We start from the raw sequence: 24,335 nt of genomic DNA, 5'->3' as shown, positions 1-24,335 counted from the left end.
GTTTCTGTGCTACCAGAGCTCCTAGTTATCTAATATATAGATAAAATTCAGGACTTCATAAATTTTTCCTCAAATAAATATTTGTTCTTTTCTCTTGAGTGAAAAATATCTTGCTATTTTATTAACATTTTTTAATGGAAATTAAATTTCCTTTTTTTTTTTTAACCAACAAGTTTTTGCTATCACTCCCTCTAGGAAAGACCATAGCTTGAAAAAATACACTCTGTGTTGTGTTTTATTTTGTAATAATTGTTGTTGTGTGGGAATTTTATTGTATTTTTTGAGTTCTGTATATTAAAATTGTGGGTATTTCTGATATTCCTTACTCTTCTTTTCTTCTTTTAATCCTTAGGAAGACTGTAAAACAGCAGGCAAGTGCTTTCATGGGGTTAACGTTTCTGTTTCAACTTAGCCATTTACTGCTTACATCGAGGACATTTGTTCAAAGCAGACTATATTGCATAGTCAAGATTTTTGGTCCTGTTTTCCTGTTGTTCCTGTAGTTATGAAAATATTTAAATGTCTGGATCAGGTTCAGACAATCTGTCAAATTTATATCTTTATCACTCTACATGAATCATGATGACATCTGGGTTTTGAAGAAAGAGTGAGAAAGTGAAAGGGTGATTGAAGTTTAGGGTGATTTAATGCCATTATGAATTTTTAAATGTAGGGTCGATACATGTGATATCCTACTAAAATTCATATATAGTATGCACTATTCCATGCTTCTTCCTAGCTTCCATTTAAGTGGGTGAACACTAAGTTGCGATGTTGGCCTCAATAAGTCCTTTCAAAGTGTGGAGGTTTGAAGTATGTGCCACAAGTCTTAAAATTCTTGCCTTGCAGTGCTACATGATAGCTGCCTTCATAGTAACTAACCAATTCTGGCAATCGCATCTCTTGGAATGACACACTCTTAATGAACTACAGAGCCAGGCATTTTGATTTTAAAGAACATCCTAAAATACTCCATATAAAATTTGATAGCTGAAGCAGTGCATTTGAGTTCAGAAAAGGCTACTGTTAGTTGGAGACTATGCATGAATGTCTCTATAAGGATAACGTCTAGACTTCCCTCTTCACTTAGCAGTAAGCAACAAATCTCTTTGTAAGTCACTGATTTTTAATAATATTGTGGGTCACTGCCTTCCAAAGTAGAATCTGGGAACTTTGGAGAGTTTACCAAAGAGTCAACACGGATAGTCACAGCAGGAAATATTAATGGAACAGAGTGGAATGATGAGAGAATTGACAGAAGAAAGAGGATAAATCATGGTGTGATAGTTACTTGATCATGCAGAAGAGTAGCAAAGAGGGGTTTGTGAAGAGAAGGGAAAAAAAAAGAAAGAAGCTAGCCCATACAGTGACTTCTAATCCAGAGACAGATATTCTCATTTAAATTTTATCTTTAAAAAACAATTGCAAAATAAATATATGGATAATTGCTGAGTTTTTTTCCTTTGATCTGCTTTTCAGATATACATATATTTAAAGACAGCATAAAATCTCACATAATGATTATATACATTTTGATGTTGCTAGTTTGCTTGAAAACCAATTTATTTATCTAGTGTGTTACTCATTATGCAAATAACTATACTTTTTCAGGTTTCTATAATATTTTATTACTACTGTAATGCTCCTAAGGAGCTCTGTAGCATAGTGGATATGGTATTTGGCTGCTCTGGAAGGTCACTGGCTCAGACCCACCAGCGGCTCTGGTGAAGGAAGATGAGGCAATCTACTTCCATAAAGATTTACAGCCTTGGAAACCCAATGGGGGGCGCTGTGAGTCAAAATCGACTCAATAGCAGTGAGTTGGTTTTTTTTTTTTTTTTTAATTTTATAGCGATTCTACTTAAGTTTCTTTATAGTGTTTACCTTGTGCTAACTATTCCATATGCGTTATCTCATTCAGTCCTTGCAAATGTTCTAATAGGAATTATGAAAAGGTAAGCTCCATGTGAGCAGGGATAATTGTCTGATTTCTTCTAGGTCTTCAGTACCTAGAGGAGAGCATCACTCAATGTATTCTCTCAATAAATATTATTCAAATGCAGGTTAGGGAAGATCAAAATTGCATAGATATTTAGTACATGCTACAACCAAAATATAAACCCATGATCTTTTACCCTGAGAATTTAACCATTTCACAATTACTACCTTACTTATCATGACCACTTTATAATTTTGTCCTTTTTTGAAATTTTATATTTTCTCATTTGACTATGAATTAAATGTTTCATCCATATCTGTCAAGAAGATATTGAGGATCTGTCTAAATTCAAAATTAACATTGGCTTTGCCTAATTTGAGTGATACAACTCACTCTAACTCATTCACATGCTGTCACCAAACATTCCATGTGAATAAAATGCATCTTATAAGGGGAGATTTGAAGAACAAACTTTGCCTTGAATAGGCTGCCATTTTATGCTAGGACTGTGCTAGAATTTAGCCTGTGTCTTTGTTACAGTATTATGTCAGCAATAAAGGAAGCAATCTGTTAGGGAAAGGGGTAAAAAAGATACAGAAATGAAACAGAACTTCTTACATCAGTAAGTCTTTGAGCATTGTTTGTTTTAAAATGGGGCTTATACCTACATTTAAAATGTCTTGTCATGCACTCAACAAAGCATACATAAATCTCTTTGTGTTAGTGTGTGTTGTTATGTGCCATTGAGTCGGCTCCGACTCATAGTGACCCCTCCTTGGGTTTCCGAGGTAGTATCACTATGGAAGTAGATTGCCCAGTCTTCCTTCCGAGGAGTGGCTGGTGGGTTTGAACCGCCAGCCTTCTGGTTAGCAGTCAAGTGCCTTAGGCACTATGCTACCAGAGCTCCTCCTAATTAAAACTGATTTTACATAGTCTATGGATCTACTTTAAAGGGTTCTGGTAGTGTAGTGAGGAGCTCTGTTGGCATAGTGCCTAAGGCATTTGACTGCTAACTAGGTTCAAACCTACCAGCTGCTCAGTGGAAGAAAGATGAGGCGGTCTGCTTCCATAAAGACAGAGCTTTGGAAATCCAGTGAGATTCACTATGAGTTGGAATTGACCCCAGGGCAGTGAATTTGGAGTTTTTTTTGGGGGGTGGGGTGGGGGTATATATTTGGAGAATTTCAGATAATGCTTCTTACTAGAAGGAGAGATGGAAGTGGTTTGCTCTGTAAGACTGGTGTATATACTATTCAATCATAGGTATTTTCCTAGGTGACTTGAAAACAGCTGCAATCAAATCTCAAGCCTTTATCTAAAAATGAATGTAGGAAAATTTGCTTGCCTGAATCCATTACTTTATGAAGTCTTTTGTCTGTCTATTGAGAAAAATAGCCACACTGTGTTTTGTTCTTATTGTGTGCCAAGACTTCCTACGGCCGACTTGGCAGCCTTTGTCCGAGGGAGAAGAATCCACAGCCTCCTGCTCAGCCCTGGTAGATCTTCTCAGTGTGATACCCAGAAAGAGGGCTATAACTGTCAGTTGTGATGGTGGTTTCTGTGGAAATCCGCCTTTTCAAGGATTTTTATTTAACTGGGAGGAGTTCAAATTCTGAAAAATGGATAAATGTGTTTAATTTTGGCATGAAACTTGTAGTGTAAATCGGAACAAAAAGAATTGAAACTGGTGTCTCTGCGATGAGTCTGTGGTATTAGATTTATACATGTTTTACATTACTTCGTAGTACACTTATATTCCTTTTTTCAGAGAATGATTCTCAACACTCCCTTACCCGCACACATGCACAAGATGTCTGGAACCTGTGAATATGTTTACTTACATGACAGAAGGCTCTTTGCATCTGTCATTAAGTTGATAGACTGAGATGGCAAGATTTTCCTAGATTTTCTGGGTAGGCCCAATCTAGTCCTTAAAAGCAGAGGATCTTTCCCGCCGCAGTAAGTGAGAAAGGAATGTGACAATTGAAGCTCAGAGAGATGTTACATTGCTTGCCTTCAAGATGGAGGAAGAGGGTCATAGACCTGGGGATGCAGGTGGTCTCAAGAAGGTGGAAAAGACAAAGTAATAGATTTTCTCTAGATCCTCCAAAAAAGAATGTAGTCTTGCTGACAGCTTGATTTTAGCCCAGTGAAATCCATGTTGGATTTTGACTTTCAGAACCATAAGAAAATAGATTATTGTTTAAAATACTAAATTGGTGGTAATTTGTTACAATAGTCATAGAAATCTGATACAACTAACTTCAGAAATCAAGCTGAGTTGCAAGACTAGAATAAATGTTTTGATGCTTAAGAATTTTAAAAACAGGGAATAGTCAATTCTGTTTTTTTATTTTAATTAATCTTTTTATTTTGAGATAATGTAGATTCACATACAGTTGTAAGAAATAATACAAAGCAATCCCATGTATCCTTTAACCAGTTCACCCCAATAGTAGCATCTTTTTTTTTTTTTTTTTTTGACATGGGTCAATGCTTTTTTTTTTTTTTTGCAGTGTTCCCTTCCCTCCCTTCCCACCCTTGATAACCAACAAAGAAAGTTTCCTTCCATATATAAACATTTCATTGACTTATACAATAATGAACTAATGCTATATTTATCCTTCTGTCTTTGACGTATTTCACTCAGCATAATGTCCTCCAAGTTCATCCATGTTATGTGGTGTTTTGCAATTTCTACATTATTCTTTAGTGTTGCATCGTATTCCATTGTGTGTATGTACCATAGTTTGGTTATCCATTCTTCTGTTGATGGGCACCTAGGTTGTTTCCATTGTTTGCTATTGTAAATAGTGCTGTGGATGAACATGGGTATGCATGTATCTGTTCTTGTTCTGGCTCTCACTTCTTTAGGATATATACCTAGTAATGAAATTGCTGGGTCCAATGGGATTTCTAATTCTAGCTTTCTAAGGAATCACTATACTGTTTTCCACAGTGCTTGTATCATTTTACAGTCCCACCAGCAGTGTATGAGAGTCCAATCTCTCCATATCCTCATTGGCCTTTGTTATTTTCTATCTTGTTGAACTTTGCCATTGGTGCTGGGGTGAGATGATATCTCATTGTTGTTTTGATTTGCATCTCTCTAACGGCTAATGATCATGAACATTGCTTCATGTATTTGTTGGCCACCTGAATATCCTCTTTGGTGAAGTGTCTATGCATGTCTTCTGCCCATTTTTCAGTTGGATTGTTAATCTTTTTGCTGTTGAGGTGCTGGAGTTTTCTACAAATTTTAGAGATAAGTCCCTTTTCAGATATGCAATAATCAACAAGTATGAATCTGTTGCTGTCATTTTGTTATGTGTTTTTTTTGTGGTCTTCCTGATTTCTTTGTTCCATAAAATTTTCTGTGCTGAGCTCATTTTGTTTATGAATCACATCATCATTTCTTTCTTTGCTATTGTTTTAGTATTTGCTAAATATCTGTGCTGGTCCTCCTTGTTATTTTGATGTGAAGGTTTATTGTTTTTCTTTGAGGTTACCCTGTGATTTATAATTTTATTCCCAAGTTTAGAATAAGATGGTATATATCTTGCAGTTGTCTTGACTTCCCTACCATTTAGAAGTTTTGTGAGTATACCATTTCTTCCCTCTTTTTGGTTTGTAGTTGTCCTAATTTGTCAATTGATATCTCTGGTTCCCTATTTACAACCTGATAGGCTTTTATACTTTGGACACTTCCATAACTAGGTTGCTTTCTGGATTATGTCATCATGTATGTGAATAGTCAGTTATTGTTTGCTGTTGTTGGTTCCCTGTCCAAAGGACTCCCTTTAGCATCTCTTGTAAAGTTGGTTTGGTTTTAACAAATTCTCTTAATTTCTGCATATCTGGAAATGTCCTAATTTCATCATCATTTGAGGAATAGTTTTGCTGGGTATATAATTCTTGATTGGAAATGTTTCTCTTTCAGGGTTTTATATATACCATCCCATTGCCTTTTCTCCTGATTGGTTTCTCCCAAGAAATCCAAGATTAATCTTACTGGTTGCTGCTTGTTGGTAACTTTTAGTTTTTCCCACACTGCTTTCAGGATTATTTCCTTGTCTTTGGTTGTGGTGAGTTTGATGATGATATGTCTTGGTGATTTTCTTTTGGGGTCTATCCTGTTTGGGGTTCATTGGACTTCTTAAATGAATATATTCTCATCTTTCATCATACCAGGAAAATTCTCTTCCAACAAATCTTCAGCAATTTTCTCTGTGGTTTTATTTTTTTATTTGTCTCTTCTTGTTCTGGAATTCCAATTACATGTAAGTAATTCCTTTTGATGGTATCCCACATGAACCTTAGGGTTTCTTAATTTTGTTTTGATCTTTTTTTTCTGATTGATCCTTTTCCAAAGAAATATTGAGGTATATGTCTTCAGTCTCACTAATTCTGTCTTCCATTATTCAATTCTACTCCTTTGCCCATTCAATGTATTATCTATTTCTGAAAATTTAATATTAATCTTCTGGATTTCTATCTGTAGATTTTGTATCATTTTTAATTTTCCATTTATTTTGTCATTTTGTTCTTGTATTGTCTGTCAAAATTGTTGTAGGGTTTTCTCTGTGTTTTACTCACTTTTGTCAGTGTTTTCCTTGATCTGTCTCTCAATCTGTTGAAGGTACCTGAACATAACTCTTTTGAATTCCTTATCAGGGAGTTCCAGTGCTGCATCTTCCTCTGGGATGTGTTTCGGGTCTGTATCCTGGTCCCTTGTTCTCTTGCTTTATCTTGCTTCTTTGTGTGGACTGTGATGCTCTGTTGTCTTCGAGGTGTTGTGACATTTTTGTGCATATATTTAATTGGTGATTATATGTTGGAGTGACTTGCCCACGATTTTTATTTTCTTTGGATGTTATCTACATAAGCAGGGTACTGTGTTGTGCTCATCTGTTTACTAGTTGGCAGCACTTATACATTTACCACCTGTCTCCTTTCCCATTGTCAGCCTCTCATATGTCCCTGCTGTCTTTGGAAAATGGAGCCTATTCTTAGGTCCCTGGAATCTGAATGAGAATGCTGTCACTTTAAATATCCAAAATGGCCACTGCTTGTTGACAATCAAAATGGCTTCACTCTCAGTGGAAAGTCCACAGCTCAGGTTGTCTCTCTCCTTGCTGTTTCCCTTCCTAGTCATAGGCCACCAGCGCAGACATCTCTGCAGCCCTTGGTGACCAGGGCTGATCTTTAGGTCAGTTCTCAGGTCCTAACACCACTTGGAAATATTCAGGCTGTTGGTCTCATCAGAGTAGCTGAGAGTCTGCTGCTTCAACCATTTCTGTACTCCTTGTTTTCATTCAGGTTTTTCCACTAGTTAGTGCCTAATCCACTTCTTTATACTTCTTTCCAAAGCTCAGGGCTCCAGGATTATCTTCTGTATCTCTGTTAATTGGTTTCTTTTTTCTTTGTTGAAGAGGGTCTGTGTAGTTTGTCTGCCTGTTCCACCATCTTACCGGAAGTCTCTAATTCTGATGTTTTAAAACTATGGCAAAGCCCTTACCAATCAATGCCAAAAAGATAATATGTTTATGTTCTATAGTTCTTTCTCAAATATGGAAAAGCCTAATGATACATCACAAATATGTCATTATTTCCTTCCTTGGAAAGCTTTATTGAGCCTATTGTTGTTGTTGTTACTAGTTGCCATCAAGTTGACTCTGACTCATAGCAAATCTATATACAACAGGATGAAACACTGCCCAGTCCTGTGTCAGCCTCATAGTCCTTGCCATACCTAAGCCTGTCCTTGTAGCCATTGTGTCAAACCATCTTATCGAGAGCTTTCCCCTTTCTCATTGACCCTGCACTTTCCAAACATGATATCCTCTCCAGGAAATAGTCCCTTCTGACAATATGACCAAAGTACGTGAGATGAAGTCTGGCCATTCTCCCTTTCAAGGAGTATTCCAGCTGCACTTCTTCCATGACAGATTTGTTAGTTCTTCGGGCAGCCCATGGTGCTTTCAGTACTCTTCGCCAACACTACAACTCAAAAGCATCAACTCTTCTTTGTTCTTCCTTATTCATTGAGCCTAATGCATGACAATTTATAACACACACAATTTAAAACAGCACTTTCCTTCAAGGACTTCATGACCCAATAGAGGAGGCAAGTCAGTGAAGTATAATAATACTGAGCAACTATTATGTGCCAGGCACTCTTGGATGTGCTTGTTGTTATTGTTGTTATGTGCTGTTGAGTCAGACCCGACTCATAGCGACCCCTCCTTGGGTTTCCGAGGCAGTATCACTAAGGAAGTAGATTGCCCCATCTTCCTTTCAAGGAGTGGCTAGTGGGTTTGAACGGCCAGCCTTCTGGTTAGCAGTCAAGTGCCTTAGGCATTATGCTACCAGAGCTCCTAGTATATATCAGTGAAACAGAGACTAAAATTTCTCCCTTTATGGGTCTTACATTTCACTTCTGGAAGAGATAATGAGCATAATAAGTAAGTAAATTATATACTGTTTTAAATGATATGTGCTATTGAAAAAAGAAAAAGTGAGGCAGAGATAGGAGGTTTAGAGAGTTTTAGTGGCAAGAGTTAAGTTCATTGAGAAAGTTAGAGTTGATCAAAGACTTGAAGGAGATAAGAGAGTTTGCTAAAAAGATATCTCAGGGAAGAACATTATAAACCCTTTCTAGAAAGCTGTGTGTTTAGTTATAAAATATAGGGATGTGTAGAGTCCAGAGAAGGATTGACTACTTGCATTGTATTTTAGATAAGAGCCTATTGGTGCATATTAAATTACCAAAAACAAAAATGCATGGCTTAACACTGTACATGTTTGAGATCTCACAATTTCTGTGTATGACAGCTTAGTTAGGTTCTGTGCTCAGGGTCTCACAAGATGCAATCACAGTGTGGGAGAGCCTGGGTTCTTCTCTGGAGCTCAGGATCTCCTGCTCACATGGCTGATGGCAATTCAGATCCTTGCTGTTGTAGGACTAAGATTCTCATCTCCTAGAGGCTACCTTCAATTCCCTGCCACATGGCTGTCTTCACTGGCAGTTCAAATAGCAATTTGTTTTCTTGAGGCTATCAGAGCTGGTCTCTGTTTTTCAGTATGCTAAGACTTAGGAGCTCTGGTAGCTCAGTGCCTAAGGCACTTGACTACTAACCAGAAGGCTGGCGATTCAAACCCATCAGCCACTCCTCAGAAGGAAGATGGGGCGATCTAATTCCATAGCGATACTGCCTCGGAAACCCAAGGAGGGGTCGCTATGAGTCGGGTCCAACTCGATGGCACATAACAACAGCAACAACAAGAAGACTGAGTCTTAAAATACTTTAATGCAATCATAGGATTGACAACCCATAATAGAATATTACTTAGAAGCAAGTGCCCTGTATCAAACCACCCACTCACTGCCTTGAGTGGATTCGGACTCATAGTGACCCCCATTAGGTTTCTAAGATTGTAAGTCTTTACAGAAGCAGACTACCTCATCCTTCTCCTGTAGCCTTTTGGTTAGCAGCCTTAACTGCAGCAGCACCAGAGGTCCTTCTCTGTATTGAAGTGGAGGCAATATACAAGAATGTAATTCACTGAGGGTCATTTTAGTATGTGCTTGACACACTGCCCTGTAGGTATTTGAGACAGGTCACCTTGACAGTGATGTGGAGGATACAATTAAAACAGAGAAAAGAAGGCCAGTTCAGAGACTTTTTGCATGATAAAGGCAAGAAATAATGAAAGTCTGAATTGGAGGTTGAGAAGGATAAGTAGATTCAAGAGATATTTAGAATGAAAGGACCTAGTGACAACATATTGATTTGGGAGAATTATCAGGGTGAAAAAAGTGTCTAGAGTGTATTGTAGATTTATGACTTGGAAAATAAGAGTATAGGAAATAGAAAATTGGTAAACAGATTAGGGAAGTAATGAATTCCTTTAGGAATATCACACCTATCGTGTCCTATAGGCCATTATGTATTGGGAACTGAATTAATTACTTAAAATATATTATCTCATTAAAGTTTCACACCAACAGAATTAGGTAGAATCATTAGCTCCATTTTATTGTGGCACCTGAAGCTTTGAGAAGTTTGGTAAAATTACTTGCTTAGGGTTGTGATGCTATTAAGAACAAAAATTAAATTTAAGCTTAAATTTGTCTCACACTGAGCTAAAGATTTGCTGGACCATCCAGATGAATGAGTCAAAGAGAATATTATCGTAGATGTGCTTCAGAGGAGAGAGCATTGCTAGAGATGTAGATCTGGGAGTCCTTAGCAATGTAGGTGTAGCTGAATCCAGGAGAATGAATGAAGTCATGCGAGAAGACTATGCAGATAAGAATTGCACTCCCTGGACCTCATTTAAGTGGTAGGAAAATAAAAAGTGGTTACCAAGAAGATGGAGAACAAGTGATCATGAAAATAACAGGAGAATAAGAAGGTGTAATATCATGATAGACTTGAGAGAAGAAAGTAGCAAACAGGAAAAAAACAGGGGTCAAAATCATTATATGTGGCTCATTTATGTGTGAGGGTCCTTGTTGTAATATGCTATTCCCCTTATTCTCCTATCTTCTTACAGACCAGAAAAGTTTGAGCAGAGAAAACCACCTCAGGTGGGAGAGAATGAGGTGTGAGCAGGAGAAAGTATGAAGAGGGTAATATAAGGAGTAAATGGTGGATTGAGATGAAATGCAAAGGGGAATGTTCTTGCCTTAACCAGAGCACCCAGAAATGTGGACAGATGTTTCTCCCAGTCCAGCTTCAGGTGTTTTTAAACTTTAAAAACTAATGCAGAACAGCCTGCTCTAAAATAAAACTGCACAGTAAATAGGCTAATTAATGATTATAAAATGCATTCATTTCAGATGAGAAATTCTTCTCCAAAGTGATAAAGAGAAAGGAATGATCCCCAATTTTGCATTTGGGAAAGTTGTATTTTATACAGGATAAGTACAAACTTATGTAGACTATTTATAGAGAATGTATACTAGAATTATGCAAGGTAACGCAATTTGTTTGAAAATGTTGTTGTTAGGTGCCATCGAGTTGGCTCCGACTCATAGCAACCTTGTGTACAACAAAACGAAACACTGCCCAGTCCTGTGCCAGCCTCAATCATTGCTATACCTAAGCCCATCATTGCAGTCACATCCATCCCATTGAGGGCCTTCCCCTTTTTCACTGACCCTCCACTTTACCAAACATGATATCCTTCTCCAGGGAATGGTCTCTTGATAACAGGAGCAAAGTCGATCAGATGAAGTCTGGCCATTCTCAGTTCCAAACAGCATCCCAGCCACACTTCTTCCAGGACAGATTTGTTTGTTCTTCTGGCAGTCCATGGTACTTTCAGTATTCTTCTTTGCCAACACCACAACTCAAAAGCATCAACTCTTCTTTGGCCTTCCTTATTCATTTGTCCAGCTTTCACATGCATATGAGGCAACTGATAATAACATGGCTCGGGTTAGGCACACCTAGAGTCTTCAAAGCTCTAGTAGTGTAGAGGAGCTCTGATAGCGTATTGCCTAAGGCATTTGACTGCGGAAGGAAGGTTGGGGGATTTGCTTCTGTAGTGATACCGCCTTGGAAACCCAAGGAAGGGTCACTATGAGTCAGGTCTAACTCAAGGGCACATAATAACAACAACAATAACAGTCTTCAAAGAGACACCTTGCTCTTCAGCACTTTAAAGAGTTCTTTTGTAGCAGATTTGCCCAGTGAAATACATTGTCTGATTTCTTGATTGCTATTTCCAATAGTGTTAATTGTGGAACCAAGTAATATGAAATTTTTGATGATTTCAGTCTTTCCTCCATTTATCATGATGCTGCTTACTGGTCCAGTTGTGAGGCTTTCATTTTATATTGAGGTGTAATTCATACAGCAGACTGTAGTCTTTAATATTCATCAGTAAGTGCTTCAGGTTATCTTCACTATCAGCAAGCAAAGTTGTGTCATTTGCATATCACAGGTTCATAATGAATCTTCCTTCAATCCTGATGCCATATTCTTCTTATAGGCCAGCTTCTCAGATTATTTGCTCAGCATACACATTGAATAGGTATGGTGAAAGGATACAACCCTGATACACTCCCTTCTTGACTTTAAACCACACTCCTTGTTCTATTTGAATGACTGCCTCCTGGTCTATGTACAGGTTCCTCATGAGCACAATTAAGTGTTCTGGAATTCACATTCTTCTCAATGTTATTCATAATTTGTTATGATCCTCAAAATTGAATGCTTTTGCAGAGTCAATAAAACACAAGTAAACATCTTTCTGGTATTCTTTTCTATCACCCAAGATCCATCTGATATCAGCAATGATATCTCTCATTCCACATCCTCTTCTGAATCCAGCTTACATTTCTGGAAGTTCTCTGTCAATATACTACTGCAACCATTTTAAAATTATCTTCAGCAAGATTTTACTTGCATGTGATATTAATGATATTGCTCAATAATTTCCTCATTCTGTATGATCACCTTTCTTTGGAATGGATCTCTTCCAGTCACTTGGCCAGGTAGTTGTCTTCCAAATTTCTTGGCATAGATGAGTGAGTACCTCCAGTGCAGGACCCATTTGTTGAAACATCTCAATGAATATTCTGTCAATTCCTGGAGCCTTGTTTTGTGCCAATTCCTTCTGTGCAGCTTTGACTTCTTCCCTCAATACCATTGGTTTTTGATCATATACCATCTCCTGAAGTGGTGAACATCAGCCAATTCTTTTTGGTATAATGACTGTATATTCCTTCCATCTTCTTTTGATGTTTCCCACATCATTGAATATTTTGCCCATAGAGTCTTTCAGTATTGCAACTCAAGGCTTGAATTTTTTCCTTAGTTCTTTTAGCTTGAGAAATACCAATTGTATTCTTCCCTAACTCCAGATCTTTGCATATTTCATTATAATTATTGACTTTGCCTTCTCAAGGTACTCTTTGAAATCTTTTGTTCAGCTCTCTTATCTTGTCATTTCTTCCATTTGCTTTAGCTACTCTCCATTAAAGGGCAAGTTTCACAGTCTCTTCTGACATCCATTTTGGTCTTTTCTTCCTTTCTTGCTTTTTTAATGACCTTTTGCTTTCTTCATGGGTGATGTTCTTGATCTCATCCCACAATTCTTCTGGTTTTCGGTCTCTGGTGTCAATGCATCAAATCTATTCTTTAAATGGCCTCTATATGCAGGAGGGGTGTAATTAAGGTCATATTCTGGCTCTTGTGGACTTGTTTTAATTGTCTTCAGCTTCAATTTGAACTTGCATATGAGCAGTTGATGGTCTGTTCCACAGTCAGTTCCTGGCTTTGTTTTGGCTGTAGATACTGAGCTTCTCCAATGCTTCTTTCCAGAGATGTAGTCAATCTGATTCCTGTGTACTCCTTTTGGTGAAATCTATGTGTATAGCCACTGTTTATGTTGTTGAAAAAAGGTATTTGCAAGGAATAAGTCATTGGTCTTCCAAAATTCTATTATGCAATATCCAGCATTATTTCTATCACCAAAGCCATATTTCCCAACTACCAGTGACTCTTCTTTGTTCCCATCATTTGCATTCTAATCACTAGTGATAATCAACATATCTTGATTGCAAGTTCAGTGAATTTCAGACTGTAGAAGTTGGTAAAAATCTTCAATTTCCTCATCTTTGGCTTTGGTGGTTGCTGTGGAAATTTAAATAACAGTAGCACTAACCGGCCTTCCTTATACTGAACCAAACTCACTGCCCTCAAGTCGGATCTGACTCATAGTGACCTCTCCTTGGGTTTCCGAAGCAGTATCACTACAGAAGTAGATTGGCCAACCTTCCTTCTGAGGAGTGGCTGGTGGGTTTGAACTGCCAGCCTTCTGATTAGCAGTCACATGCCGTAGGCACTATGCCACCAGAGCTCCCGGTCTTCCTTATAAGCATATAGATATTATCCTATCATTCACAGCATTGTTCTTCAGGATAGATCTTGAAACATTATTTTGACAATGAGTGCCACCCATTCCTTTTCAATTTGTCATTCCTGGTATAGTAGAGCACATGGTTGTCTGATTCAGAATGGCAAGAAACAGTCCATTTCAGCTCACTAATGCCTAGGATATCAATCTTTATGCATTCCATTTCATTTTTGACAACTTCCAATTTTCCTAGATTCATACTTTGTGCATTCAATGTTCTGATTATTAATGGATGTTTGTAGCTGTTTCTTCTCATTTTGAGTCATGCCACATCAGCCAATGGAGGCCCTGAAAGATGTACTCCATCCACATCATTAAGGTCGGCTCTATTCGGAAGAGGCAGCACTTCTGCAGTCATATTTTGAGTGGCTTCTGACCTGAGGGGCTCATCTTCCGGCACTGTATCAGACAGTTTCATGGCTATTCCTAAAGTTTTCCAGGAATGTATCAGACAGTGTTTCACTGCTATTTATAGGGTTTTCACTGGCCAATTCTTTGAGTTGAGAAGTTGATGGCCCCTTCCTTCTTCTGAGTCAGTTTACCATAGTAAACTGAGAGGTTACTGTGTGCCAAACACTATGCTAAGCTCTTTCCATCTATTATTCATTTAATTTTTACTAAAAGTAACCATATACCTTACTCAGACTAACCAAAAAAAAAAAAGAAAGAAAGAAAGAAACAAACTCACTTCCATCAAGTTGGGTCCCACTCATAGCGATTCTTCCTTGGGTTTCTGAGGCAGTATCACTACAGAACTAGATTGGCCAACCTTCCTCTGAGGAGTGGCTGGTGGGTTTGTACTGCCAGCCTTCTGGTTAGTAGTCAAATGCCTTGAGCACTATGCCACCAGAGCTCCTACTAGTTACTTATTTATTTTTTCCTCTCTCTCTTCAATTGGGACATCTGGGAGGAAGCTGCCAATCTTGAACATTGCTGAATTTCTGCTAAAATGATGTTATCATAATTATTTTTACCATATTTAAGTTCTGCTTTTCTCTGTAATAAGTTTATTTTCCAATGGAGTCTCTGCATGTGGTAGCAAAGATAGCTCTAGCACCTCCAGATCTTCAAATCTTTGACACTTCTTATAACACCCACTTATAAAGAGACTCCCACACATTTAACCAAGTGAGTGGCTGACTTTTATCCATATCCATGTGTGCATGCATCACAGTGGCAGGAGGGTGCAGTGCTTATGTTGGATCGGCCTAAGTCACATGCCTCCCACTGGATCTCGAGAGGAGTAAGCCATTACTTAACCAAGTAGACTGAGAATAAGAGAGACATTGTTTCCAAAAGGTGTGTGAGGGTGTTGTCACCAAAACATATGGATGTGATTCTGAGAGGAAAAAAGAACATATAGTCATTACAAAGGGTATGATTATTATTTATATTTTACACACAACAAACTGATACTTAAGGGGAAGAAAGGAAGAGACTGTTTCACTCTAACTATATATTATGTATGTTGTTTCCCCAAAGTTATAACATCGATATCCCAGTAACGCAGAACAATAAATAGGATTTATAGTTCTGAATTCATTCAAGGAATATCATTCTTACCGTGGCCAGAAGGAAGACGTTTGATAAATATATTATCATCTTCAAAGAGAAGGGTATAGAGATAGCTTTATGTGCACATAAGTAATTGGGAGTTTTACTGTCATTCTGGAATGCACATCTCTCACTGACTAACATTTTAAGGGGAACATGCATACTATTCACAAACTATAAATTCTAAACTGAACTCTTGGGTATTATGCCTATATATCTTTGAATCAATACTGGGACATGGTGCCTGTATCATTGAAGGTACTCAGTAATTTCTTGTTGAATCAATTAATGAATATTGTGATAGAAGACAACCCAAGTTTATTTATTTATTTAGTAGTGAATGATATACAGCCCAAGGATATCTCAAAAGATTTTTCTGGATAGCAAAATGAAATATTTGCAAGTATGTTCCAGAAAAGAAGGCTATAGGCATCTACCATGTATGTATTGGGAGAAACTACCTCATCAACATCTCCCAGCTGAAGAAGCAGCTGTTGCTGGTTCCCTAAGTATCACTCTGCCTATGAATCACATTGTTTGAAATGATATTTAAACTTTTGAGACATGATCTATCAGCCAAAGTAGTGGTCTAATAATGTGAGGTAGATGTGTGCAAATTGGACCAAATTAAATCTGTCTCTAAGGAATTTCAATTGGAGATTGTGGAGAAGAGTTAGGCACTTTGTAACAAGACCAGACATGTAAAGACACCTGTAGAGGAACCTTATAAATGGTGGGCAGTAGGGTTGAGATGTTTGTTTCTGAGGACCCAAACACTAAAGATCCTGACTGACCAACTAAGTTGTTAATCAACTATTGAAACTGTTCTTTTGCCTTTGAAGAGTACAGTATCAATGAAGCACAGCATTGAGGTAGAACAATTGCATAACGACATGTGACTCTGAGCACCAAATAAGAACATGCAAAACTGAGAGGTGTCCAGAAAAAGGCAGGCAAAATAATTTGGTTGGAATTTGTACACTGTATGCATGAAGGGTATGCACAAGCTTAGCCTAAAGAAAGATAATGTAGGGGGTATAAAAGACGTCTCCGTAGAATTAGAGGGATGTGGAGAAAAGATTGAATTTCTTTCTGATAGCTCTAGAATACAAACTAATGAATAAAAGAAACAAAAAGATAGCTCTATTTATATTGAGTTAAAGGAGAATTTTCTAGCCATTGCTGACTTGTGAAAGAGTAATCTTTAACAATAAAATTGGAGAGTTTAAATAATGTAAATGAGATATTTACATTGGATAAGTAGAGTTTCTTTAATATAAAGAATTATAATTTTTCAGTTTTATAGAAACCATTGTTTTAGTGAACTTGACTAATTATCAGAAGTGGACTTAAAGTTTTTGAGAGTATCTACTTTAGCATTTTCTCTTAGGCACTACGTCACCAGAATTCCTGACTGTACCATTTTCAGTGTTCAGAGTTTTATATTTGGGATATTTTGCAATCAAGATCCCTTGTATTCTGCTTTTATTTGAGACTATGGCTGTAAACAACCAAACAACAAAACAAAACAAACCCACTGTCATCTAGTCGATTTGACTCATAGCGACCCCTCCTTGGGTTTCCAAGGCAGTATCTCTACAGAAGTAGCTAGCTAATTTGACCATCTCTATTTTGGGCACTCTCTAACTGAGGAATATAAGTGAATATTTTATTTGTTTCAGTTTATTTGGCTCATATAATCTCAGAATTCCTCGTATGCTTTAAGAATATCTAGGATAATATATTGCCAAATGGTAAAGAAAATAACAGAAGCAGTAGAATTATTCCATTAGTAAATGTCACATCTAAAATAAAATCAAAGTTACGTTTGCTTTTAAATACAATTGTCAATTGTGAGCAAGAGTTTTCCAGTGTCTAAACTCTCTACAGCTACAGATCAAATACCAAGTAGCATGGTGCCTAAGGCATTTGACTGCTAACCGGAAGGCTGGCAGTTCAAACCCACCAGTCAGTCCTCGGAAGGAAGGTTGGGCAATCTACTTCTGTAGTGCTATGGCCTCGGAAACCCAAGGAGGGATCGCTATGAGTCAGGTCTGACTTGACGGCATATAACAACAACAAGTGACCTAGAATATAACTATAGAATGTAACCATTTTTTCAATAGTAAATCATTATGTGTTAATGTTAAAAGTATAAGGGTGTCACTTTATAATGATGTCTATGGAAGTAATATTCTTAAGATTCAAACTATAGTGTGTAAAGTCATTTGTTACAGTTCAAGAATGCTCACTTGTTCCAGAAATGTCTTACTAAGCTTCCGAACTTTTGACCTCATAAGACTTTTGGACATTCTTTTCTTCCCTCATAGTTATTCCTACACTAAATATGTGCCAAACACAAGCTGTTCATTTCAGTTCCTTTTGAATTGTATGTAATCTCAATTTAAGTGTATGAAATTTGGAATAAATTCAGCCTCTTGTAAATGGTAATAGTTCAAAATGCATAATAACTTTGTGATGACTAAGTAAATACATAAATACTATTCTTAATTTCTAAGTGTATAGTCTTGTGTCTTAATGTCTTTGATTTAAACAACATGTTGCAACACCCTCCTGGCTCTCTCTTTGCTTTAGATCGGGGCACTGTGCAGAAGGTGGTTGTGCTCCCCACCAACAGCTCTGCGGGTGGAGAACTCATTCTGGAGGAACTGGAAGTTTTTAAGGTTTGAACATCTCTTTTATTATTTTCTTTCACCTACAGCCACTGGAGAGGACAAATATTTGACAAAAGATCAAATAAAGAACTTTATACATTATTACAGGTAGGAAATACCAGATAAAATAAGAAATATAGAACAAATATTTTTAATTTTTTAAAAAATATATTTTAAATGATCTTAGCATAAAAGGATTCGTTTTTTCAGCCATCATCACAACTTGAAGAATTGTTGCTTTAGCTTGAAGAATTTTGCTCATGATTATTTTAAAAAATGAATTCTGGCGGTCAGGGTCTGGAAGATGTTGCCACAAAAGGGCTTTTATCATTTGCCTCACAAGCCACTGAAACCCAAGTGCTTTCACATAATTGATTGTTAGATAAGCTTCCTCATATTTTTTGAGCCATGGTTTTCAAGAAACACTGTTTTGCTTTATCTTCTTTTATTGCTATCAATTCCACTGTCACTGCAGTTATTTAAATAAGACAAATGTCTCTTTAGCACTCAGAACTGCATGTTCCATCTGAACTTCAGATTCACTGTATTAATCTCTTTACACTGGAATTTGAGTTGAAAAAAGAAAAACAAAAACAAAACACAAGAAAAAGGCACACATAGGGAAGATCAGTCCTGCGCAATATCCCCTGGCCATAGCAAAGTCTTTGTTCTTCATGCGTCCATGAGTGGAAGGGGGCATCTGTGGTATTGTGTCACATTCTTCTCTCCTTACCGTGCTGGTCACTACAGGTCAGTCACTCCCTTTTATCTACACTTGGAAAGAGGGGTAAAGTACAGCCACAAGAGCTACTTGGATTGCCAAGAAATTTTGGCTGAGAAGCATTCTTGCTGCAAGCCACTCTTTTCAACTAAACCAATTAAGAAACAATGGTCCAAAGAGGATAAAAGATCAGAGCCAGTATGACTGCATGAATGTAGCATTACCTGAGGGAATAGTCTATTGCTAGTCCAGTAAGTAACTTTTCTTAGTTGAGTGGACTCAGATTGAGTTGACTCTTTAATGGACAGTCCTTTGGTCCCCAAAAATATGGAATTTATTGTCATAAAAGGAACTAAGATGGAATGCTACAAGATAATGCTAATAAGTGGTAAATGTGAATAAATATAAAAAGGAATCAAATCAAGTAGAAAACCTGAGGAACCTTGGCAGATATCCCGATATGCTATTGAAAATTCATAATTCTTGATGCTAGCCTCTCTTTGGCATATGGTCTTTTTGTGATTAGTGTTAAAATCATGCCCACTAAAGCCTGTTCGAGAGTTTTTCCACACCTTGTTTTGTGGAGAAATCAATTGCTTCACTAGATGAACCAAAATCTCATTATATGTAAGATATATTTTCATATTCAATTTGGTGGGGGCAATTTGGCTTGCAAAAAATAATATAAAATGTTCCATTCTGGCATTTTCTCAAGATAGAAAAAACGTCATATTTGGCACACTTCATTTTTAATGCTGAAATATCTTTTTTTTTTTTTTTTTTTGATAATCAGGAAGTATTGTTAATTAAGTGAGTTTGACATAAACCCAAACATATATGTTATGGAAAGGTTTTAAAGAAATGTGAGCTACTCTGGTCATGTGCTAACTGTTTAAGGTCTGTTGTATGACTTGTGCCAGCATTATCATCACAAAGAATAAACTCTCAGTGGAAAAATAGAGACAGTGTAAATGCATGTGGGGGACATCAGCCCCAGTGAGACTAAAAAATGTTTCGGCTTTCTTACTGATGCGTGTACCAGTGATTGATGTGGCTAAGTCAAGAGACACACCGAATACAGTTACTGTCTTCAGCACAGTGTTTGTGTCACATTTTCTGAGGTGAGGTAAAAATAATTGGGTGTGTATGATACACAGTGATGGGCATGTGAGGAAATAACACATTTAAATTGAAGCAGTTCCTTAGCTAAGTGTCACACTGATGTACCACAGGAAAATCAACATAACTTTTAAACATCAGGCACTTCATTTTTATAGAGCGAAGAACCACAATATCTTCTTTTAAACCTCTGTTCATAATATTTTCTAAAATCAGTACAGTTTCCCCAAGCTTAACTATTAGTGGTTGTCTAGGTGGATATAAATTGTAACACATTTTTTGATGTGTATTTAAGCGACTGTCAAAAATTATTGCAATTGAACGTTAGAGCTATTCATACTTTCTCTTTTAAAATCATTATAAGTATATGAAACACCAGAGTGAAAAATAATGTTGAGTAAAATTGATTTGCAGAGCTTTCTCACTTGATTTATTTAAATAACATTTAAGAGGTAAAGCTAACAATTAAGTGACTTTCAGAAAGTATTGCTATTTGAGAAAATTCTTAGATTCTTTCAGTAATTCTCATTTATGAAAAGAGGACATTTTCTAGCATTTCTTTGCCACCAGCAAAGAGAATTAATGCTTATGGTTCAGGCTAATGTTTTTCCAAAACAACATTTGGCAAGTGAAAAATAGTCTCTTATTCAAAGTTCTTGGCTGGTGGAGGAATACAATCAGGTGACAATCCACAGCCTGCCCAACTCCACTGTCCAAATCCAATCCTGAGTTATTGATTAAAGTCAATATTTCAAGGTGTACTTTTTTTGATGATCTGTTCTCCACTTCTCTTGTTATTGTTTCCTTGTTCTTCATCTAAGGTTGCCCTGACCTTGGTCACAACAAATCACTACAACAACTTATAAGCAACTAGATGATCAAGGCCAATATCAAAATAAGAGGTAAAGACAGGGTTAGTTGGACTAGTGCATTCATGTGTGGACATGGAGTAATTGAAGAGAAGGGAAGAAGATGGAGCAGAAAGAAGTAATTTCATGGAGACATTAAAGTTCACTTGCTATTGATCCTATAGATCCAAGTGAATGATTATCCAACTAGGTTAAAGAAGAAGACAGTATCCTTTATGAAATAGCTAGGCTGATACATATATATGAAATAGCATTAGGCAACCAGCCTAGACAATACTCCAAGTAATGGGACAACAGCTCTTTATTTCTCTGTCCAGAAATCTTAGGCTGTTAAAGATCTAGAGCAATAAAAATATAAAAGTGTTATCAACCTATTAATCTTCACCCAAAATGATGTTTTGGGAAGTATATATCAATGATGCTTTCCTAGCAATCCAGATTGGAACATTGAATGTACCTTCTTGGCACAGATGACAACAGCATTATGGGGAAAGAAATGGTCTTATTTAGTGCATAACTAATATGCTGAACAAAGATTTTATGTCTTCTTGTGAGTCTTAGCATACTATGTACCATTGTAGTTAAGTTGCAGACCCTTGTCTTTAGAAATACAAATAGACACATTTTCCTAAATGTGTCTATTTATTTATGTTCCTCATAATTTTTCTTCTCAAAGTTTTCATTTTCTCCTGTGCTTTGGTAATGCCCTTAACCTGTTGCTGTCAAGTCAATTCCTACTCATAGAGACTCTATAGGACAGAGTAGAACTGCCCCATAGGGTTTCCAAGACTGTAAAGCTTTATGGAAGCAGGCTGCCACATCTTTCTCCCATGGAGCAGCTGGTGGGTTTGCACCTTTCAGTTAGCAGTCTAGTGTTTAACTACTGTACCTCCTACATTGGTGGATGTACTATAATTAATATTTTGTTGATTTTAGTTATGTACATATGTAACAAACCCATCTTTAGTCTCAAAAGAGGAAAATGCATTGAATAGACAGGCATCACTTAACTTTCAAAGTGTGTGTGTGTGTGTGTGTGTGTGTGTAGAGGGAAGTTATAGCTCCCAGAATATTAACAAAGAGTAAAAACTTTTGCTGAGTTGTGAAATCCTTTTAATGATCATTGGAGTAATTAACATGATTTTTTTTAAACTTTCAGAATTATGCTCCCATAACAACCATGAAAATTTCATCCAAAAAGGTAAGGAAAAAAATTAATCCTTATTTATTTTCTTCATAGGTATTTTGGAAGACATATTTTGTAATTTCTGAAAAATTAGTTTCAATATTAGCCAGATAGTTAACTTATTCAAAGTATACCACAAAAAATCACTTTGATTTTAATGTGGAATTTACAAGCTGTTAGTGGCAGACTAAATAGGTTTATATTTTGTAAAAATCCATCAGAACAGAGCATATAAACAGCAAGCTATTTCAATATGTTGTGTGTCCAATATTCTCAAATTTACAGTGTGTGAAGTCAACCAAAATAAAAATCACCTTTCTAAGGGAATCATTTAGCATAATGTTTGAACTACTATAACATCACAAACAGATTTATATTTTGTAAATAAGTTTATATTTTGGTTTATATTTTGTAAAAATCCAACAGAACAGAGCATATAAACAGCAAGATATTCCAACATGTTTTATGTCCAATATTTTCATGTTACAGTGTGTGAAGCCAACCAAAATAAAAATTACCTTTCTAAGGAAATCATTTAGCATAATATTTGAGCTACTATAACATCACAATCGGAAGGAAGGTTGGGCAATCCTACTTCCGTAGTGACACTGCCTCGGAAACCCAAGGAGGGGTCGCTATGAGTCGGGGCTGACTCGACGGCACATAACAACAACAACAACATGACATCACAAACATTCTTGGGCACTTGGAATGAGTCATCAGTCCTCTTTTTTGAGTTCTTGCTACTGACATGTGTTTGAAATGTGTGATGCATTCTTTTATGCTTATGTTTAAGGAAATGCTATTTCTAAGGTTTATATGTACCATTAAAAAAAAAAAAGAACCTGTATGTCTCAAATATAAGCTAGATCTGGGTTCAGAATTTGGAGAATGTTTGACTATTGTTTTCAGAAATGCTTAATCTTCTACTTTGTGCTGCACCTGCCCACATATGATTATAGAAAGGAAAACTCCAATTTCAGTCTCAGCAAAATATGCCTCTTTTCGTACCCAAAGGCATTATCTGAAACACAAAAATTCTACGGGATAGAGGAGCACTGTCAAAATGAAATAGGCTACAGTGTGGGGTTGACATGCATTTGAATCCCAACTTGGCCATAAATTATGAACATATCGTTAACCTTCTTGACCTGAGTTTTGCATCTGTGAGGCAATGCATTTCTCACAAACACGTTAATTTATATAAATTGTCTAAAATAAAGTGAGTCCTCAATAAATGCTATCTTTAAAAGCCTGAGACTTATTTTTCTTGGAACCTAGAAAAAGGTTTTATGGTTAGTACCATTGATTACATAATTTTAGTGCTCTTCACCATATTTGGTCTGTTCCAGATGAAGAACTGTTTCTTTTTAGTCTTGTGCCCTTTTTACTTCAGTAAATTTTATAAAGAAAAATAAATAAGATACAACGGAGTGAAAGATCTCATCTGTAAAAATGTTTGTGTGCTGCACAAGAAACATTTTCCCAAGTGATAAGAAGTCATTCATAATTTTGCCTAACATCCTACGGAGCTGATCCCAAGTCAGGATTGGCTTTGAAGTCAGCAGGGAAGCCCTTTGTTTGAAGTAGTGTAATGGAAAGAGAAAGGGTCATAGCAAAATTCAAAATGGACACAGCCATTTGTGTGACATAGTAATTCTGTACACAATTACAAGTTGCAAATTATTTTAGCTCACAATCTGTTCTACAAGATTACAGTCAACACACACAGTCATAAATGAGATTAAGAGAATATTAAATCTGTTTCAACATCAGTATCTTTTATTGTAGATAATTAAAAAAAATTAAAACCAATTAGATTCAGGGTGGGAGTAATTATTCGACTCAGTAATTCATTTGCACAACTGCAAAGTGCATTATTTTTTCAGTGTGAGAGGATTACAAATTGATCATGACATTTTATAAATACTTAAGTGCCATAAATTTAGTATATTTCCTAGTGCACAAATTGTTTTATTATTAATTTATGCTTCTTTAATTCTCTAATTTATTGTTTAACTTCACATAACAGAAAAGTTGGATTAAGAAAAAAAATAGAATTTTTAGAATGCAACCAGCTCTATCTTTTCTTCAAATAAAGTATTTTCTGTAAACTATTCTAATGAAACTGATGTCTTCTCCTATTTTATTCTTTAATTTACTCCATAAGCACTTATTTCATATCCTCTGAGAGAGATGGTTATTGTCAAAACACAAAGTTATTTTCTTGTAGTTTCAATGCCCAACTTGGGAATCAATCATTTTCAGGAAATTATCTGAAAAATTAATAAAATTACTATTTTGCATTAAATGTAATAAAGTGATATGTGATTCAAATTAT

General features: G+C 36.5%; 1 protein-coding gene across 1 annotated transcript in view; it reads left to right on the top strand.

Moving 5' to 3' along the window:
• The window catches only part of SEMA3C (semaphorin 3C), a 210,462-nt gene that overhangs the window by 170,844 nt on the left and 15,283 nt on the right, over window positions 1-24,335 (top strand). The window contains exons 12-13 of the mRNA XM_007944851.2: window positions 18,020-18,108; window positions 21,968-22,009. Of these exons, the coding sequence (XP_007943042.1) occupies window positions 18,020-18,108; window positions 21,968-22,009 (131 nt within the window). The remainder of the gene's footprint in view (window positions 1-18,019; window positions 18,109-21,967; window positions 22,010-24,335) is intronic.

This window comes from Orycteropus afer, unplaced genomic scaffold (assembly GCF_000298275.1).
Source record: "Orycteropus afer afer isolate SDZICR_OR568_19922 unplaced genomic scaffold, OryAfe1.0 scaffold00007, whole genome shotgun sequence".
In the NCBI taxonomy this organism is placed as follows: Eukaryota; Metazoa; Chordata; class Mammalia; order Tubulidentata; family Orycteropodidae; genus Orycteropus; species Orycteropus afer.
Note: the sequence above shows the minus strand (reverse complement) of the source record. Positions and strands in the feature narration are given on the sequence as shown.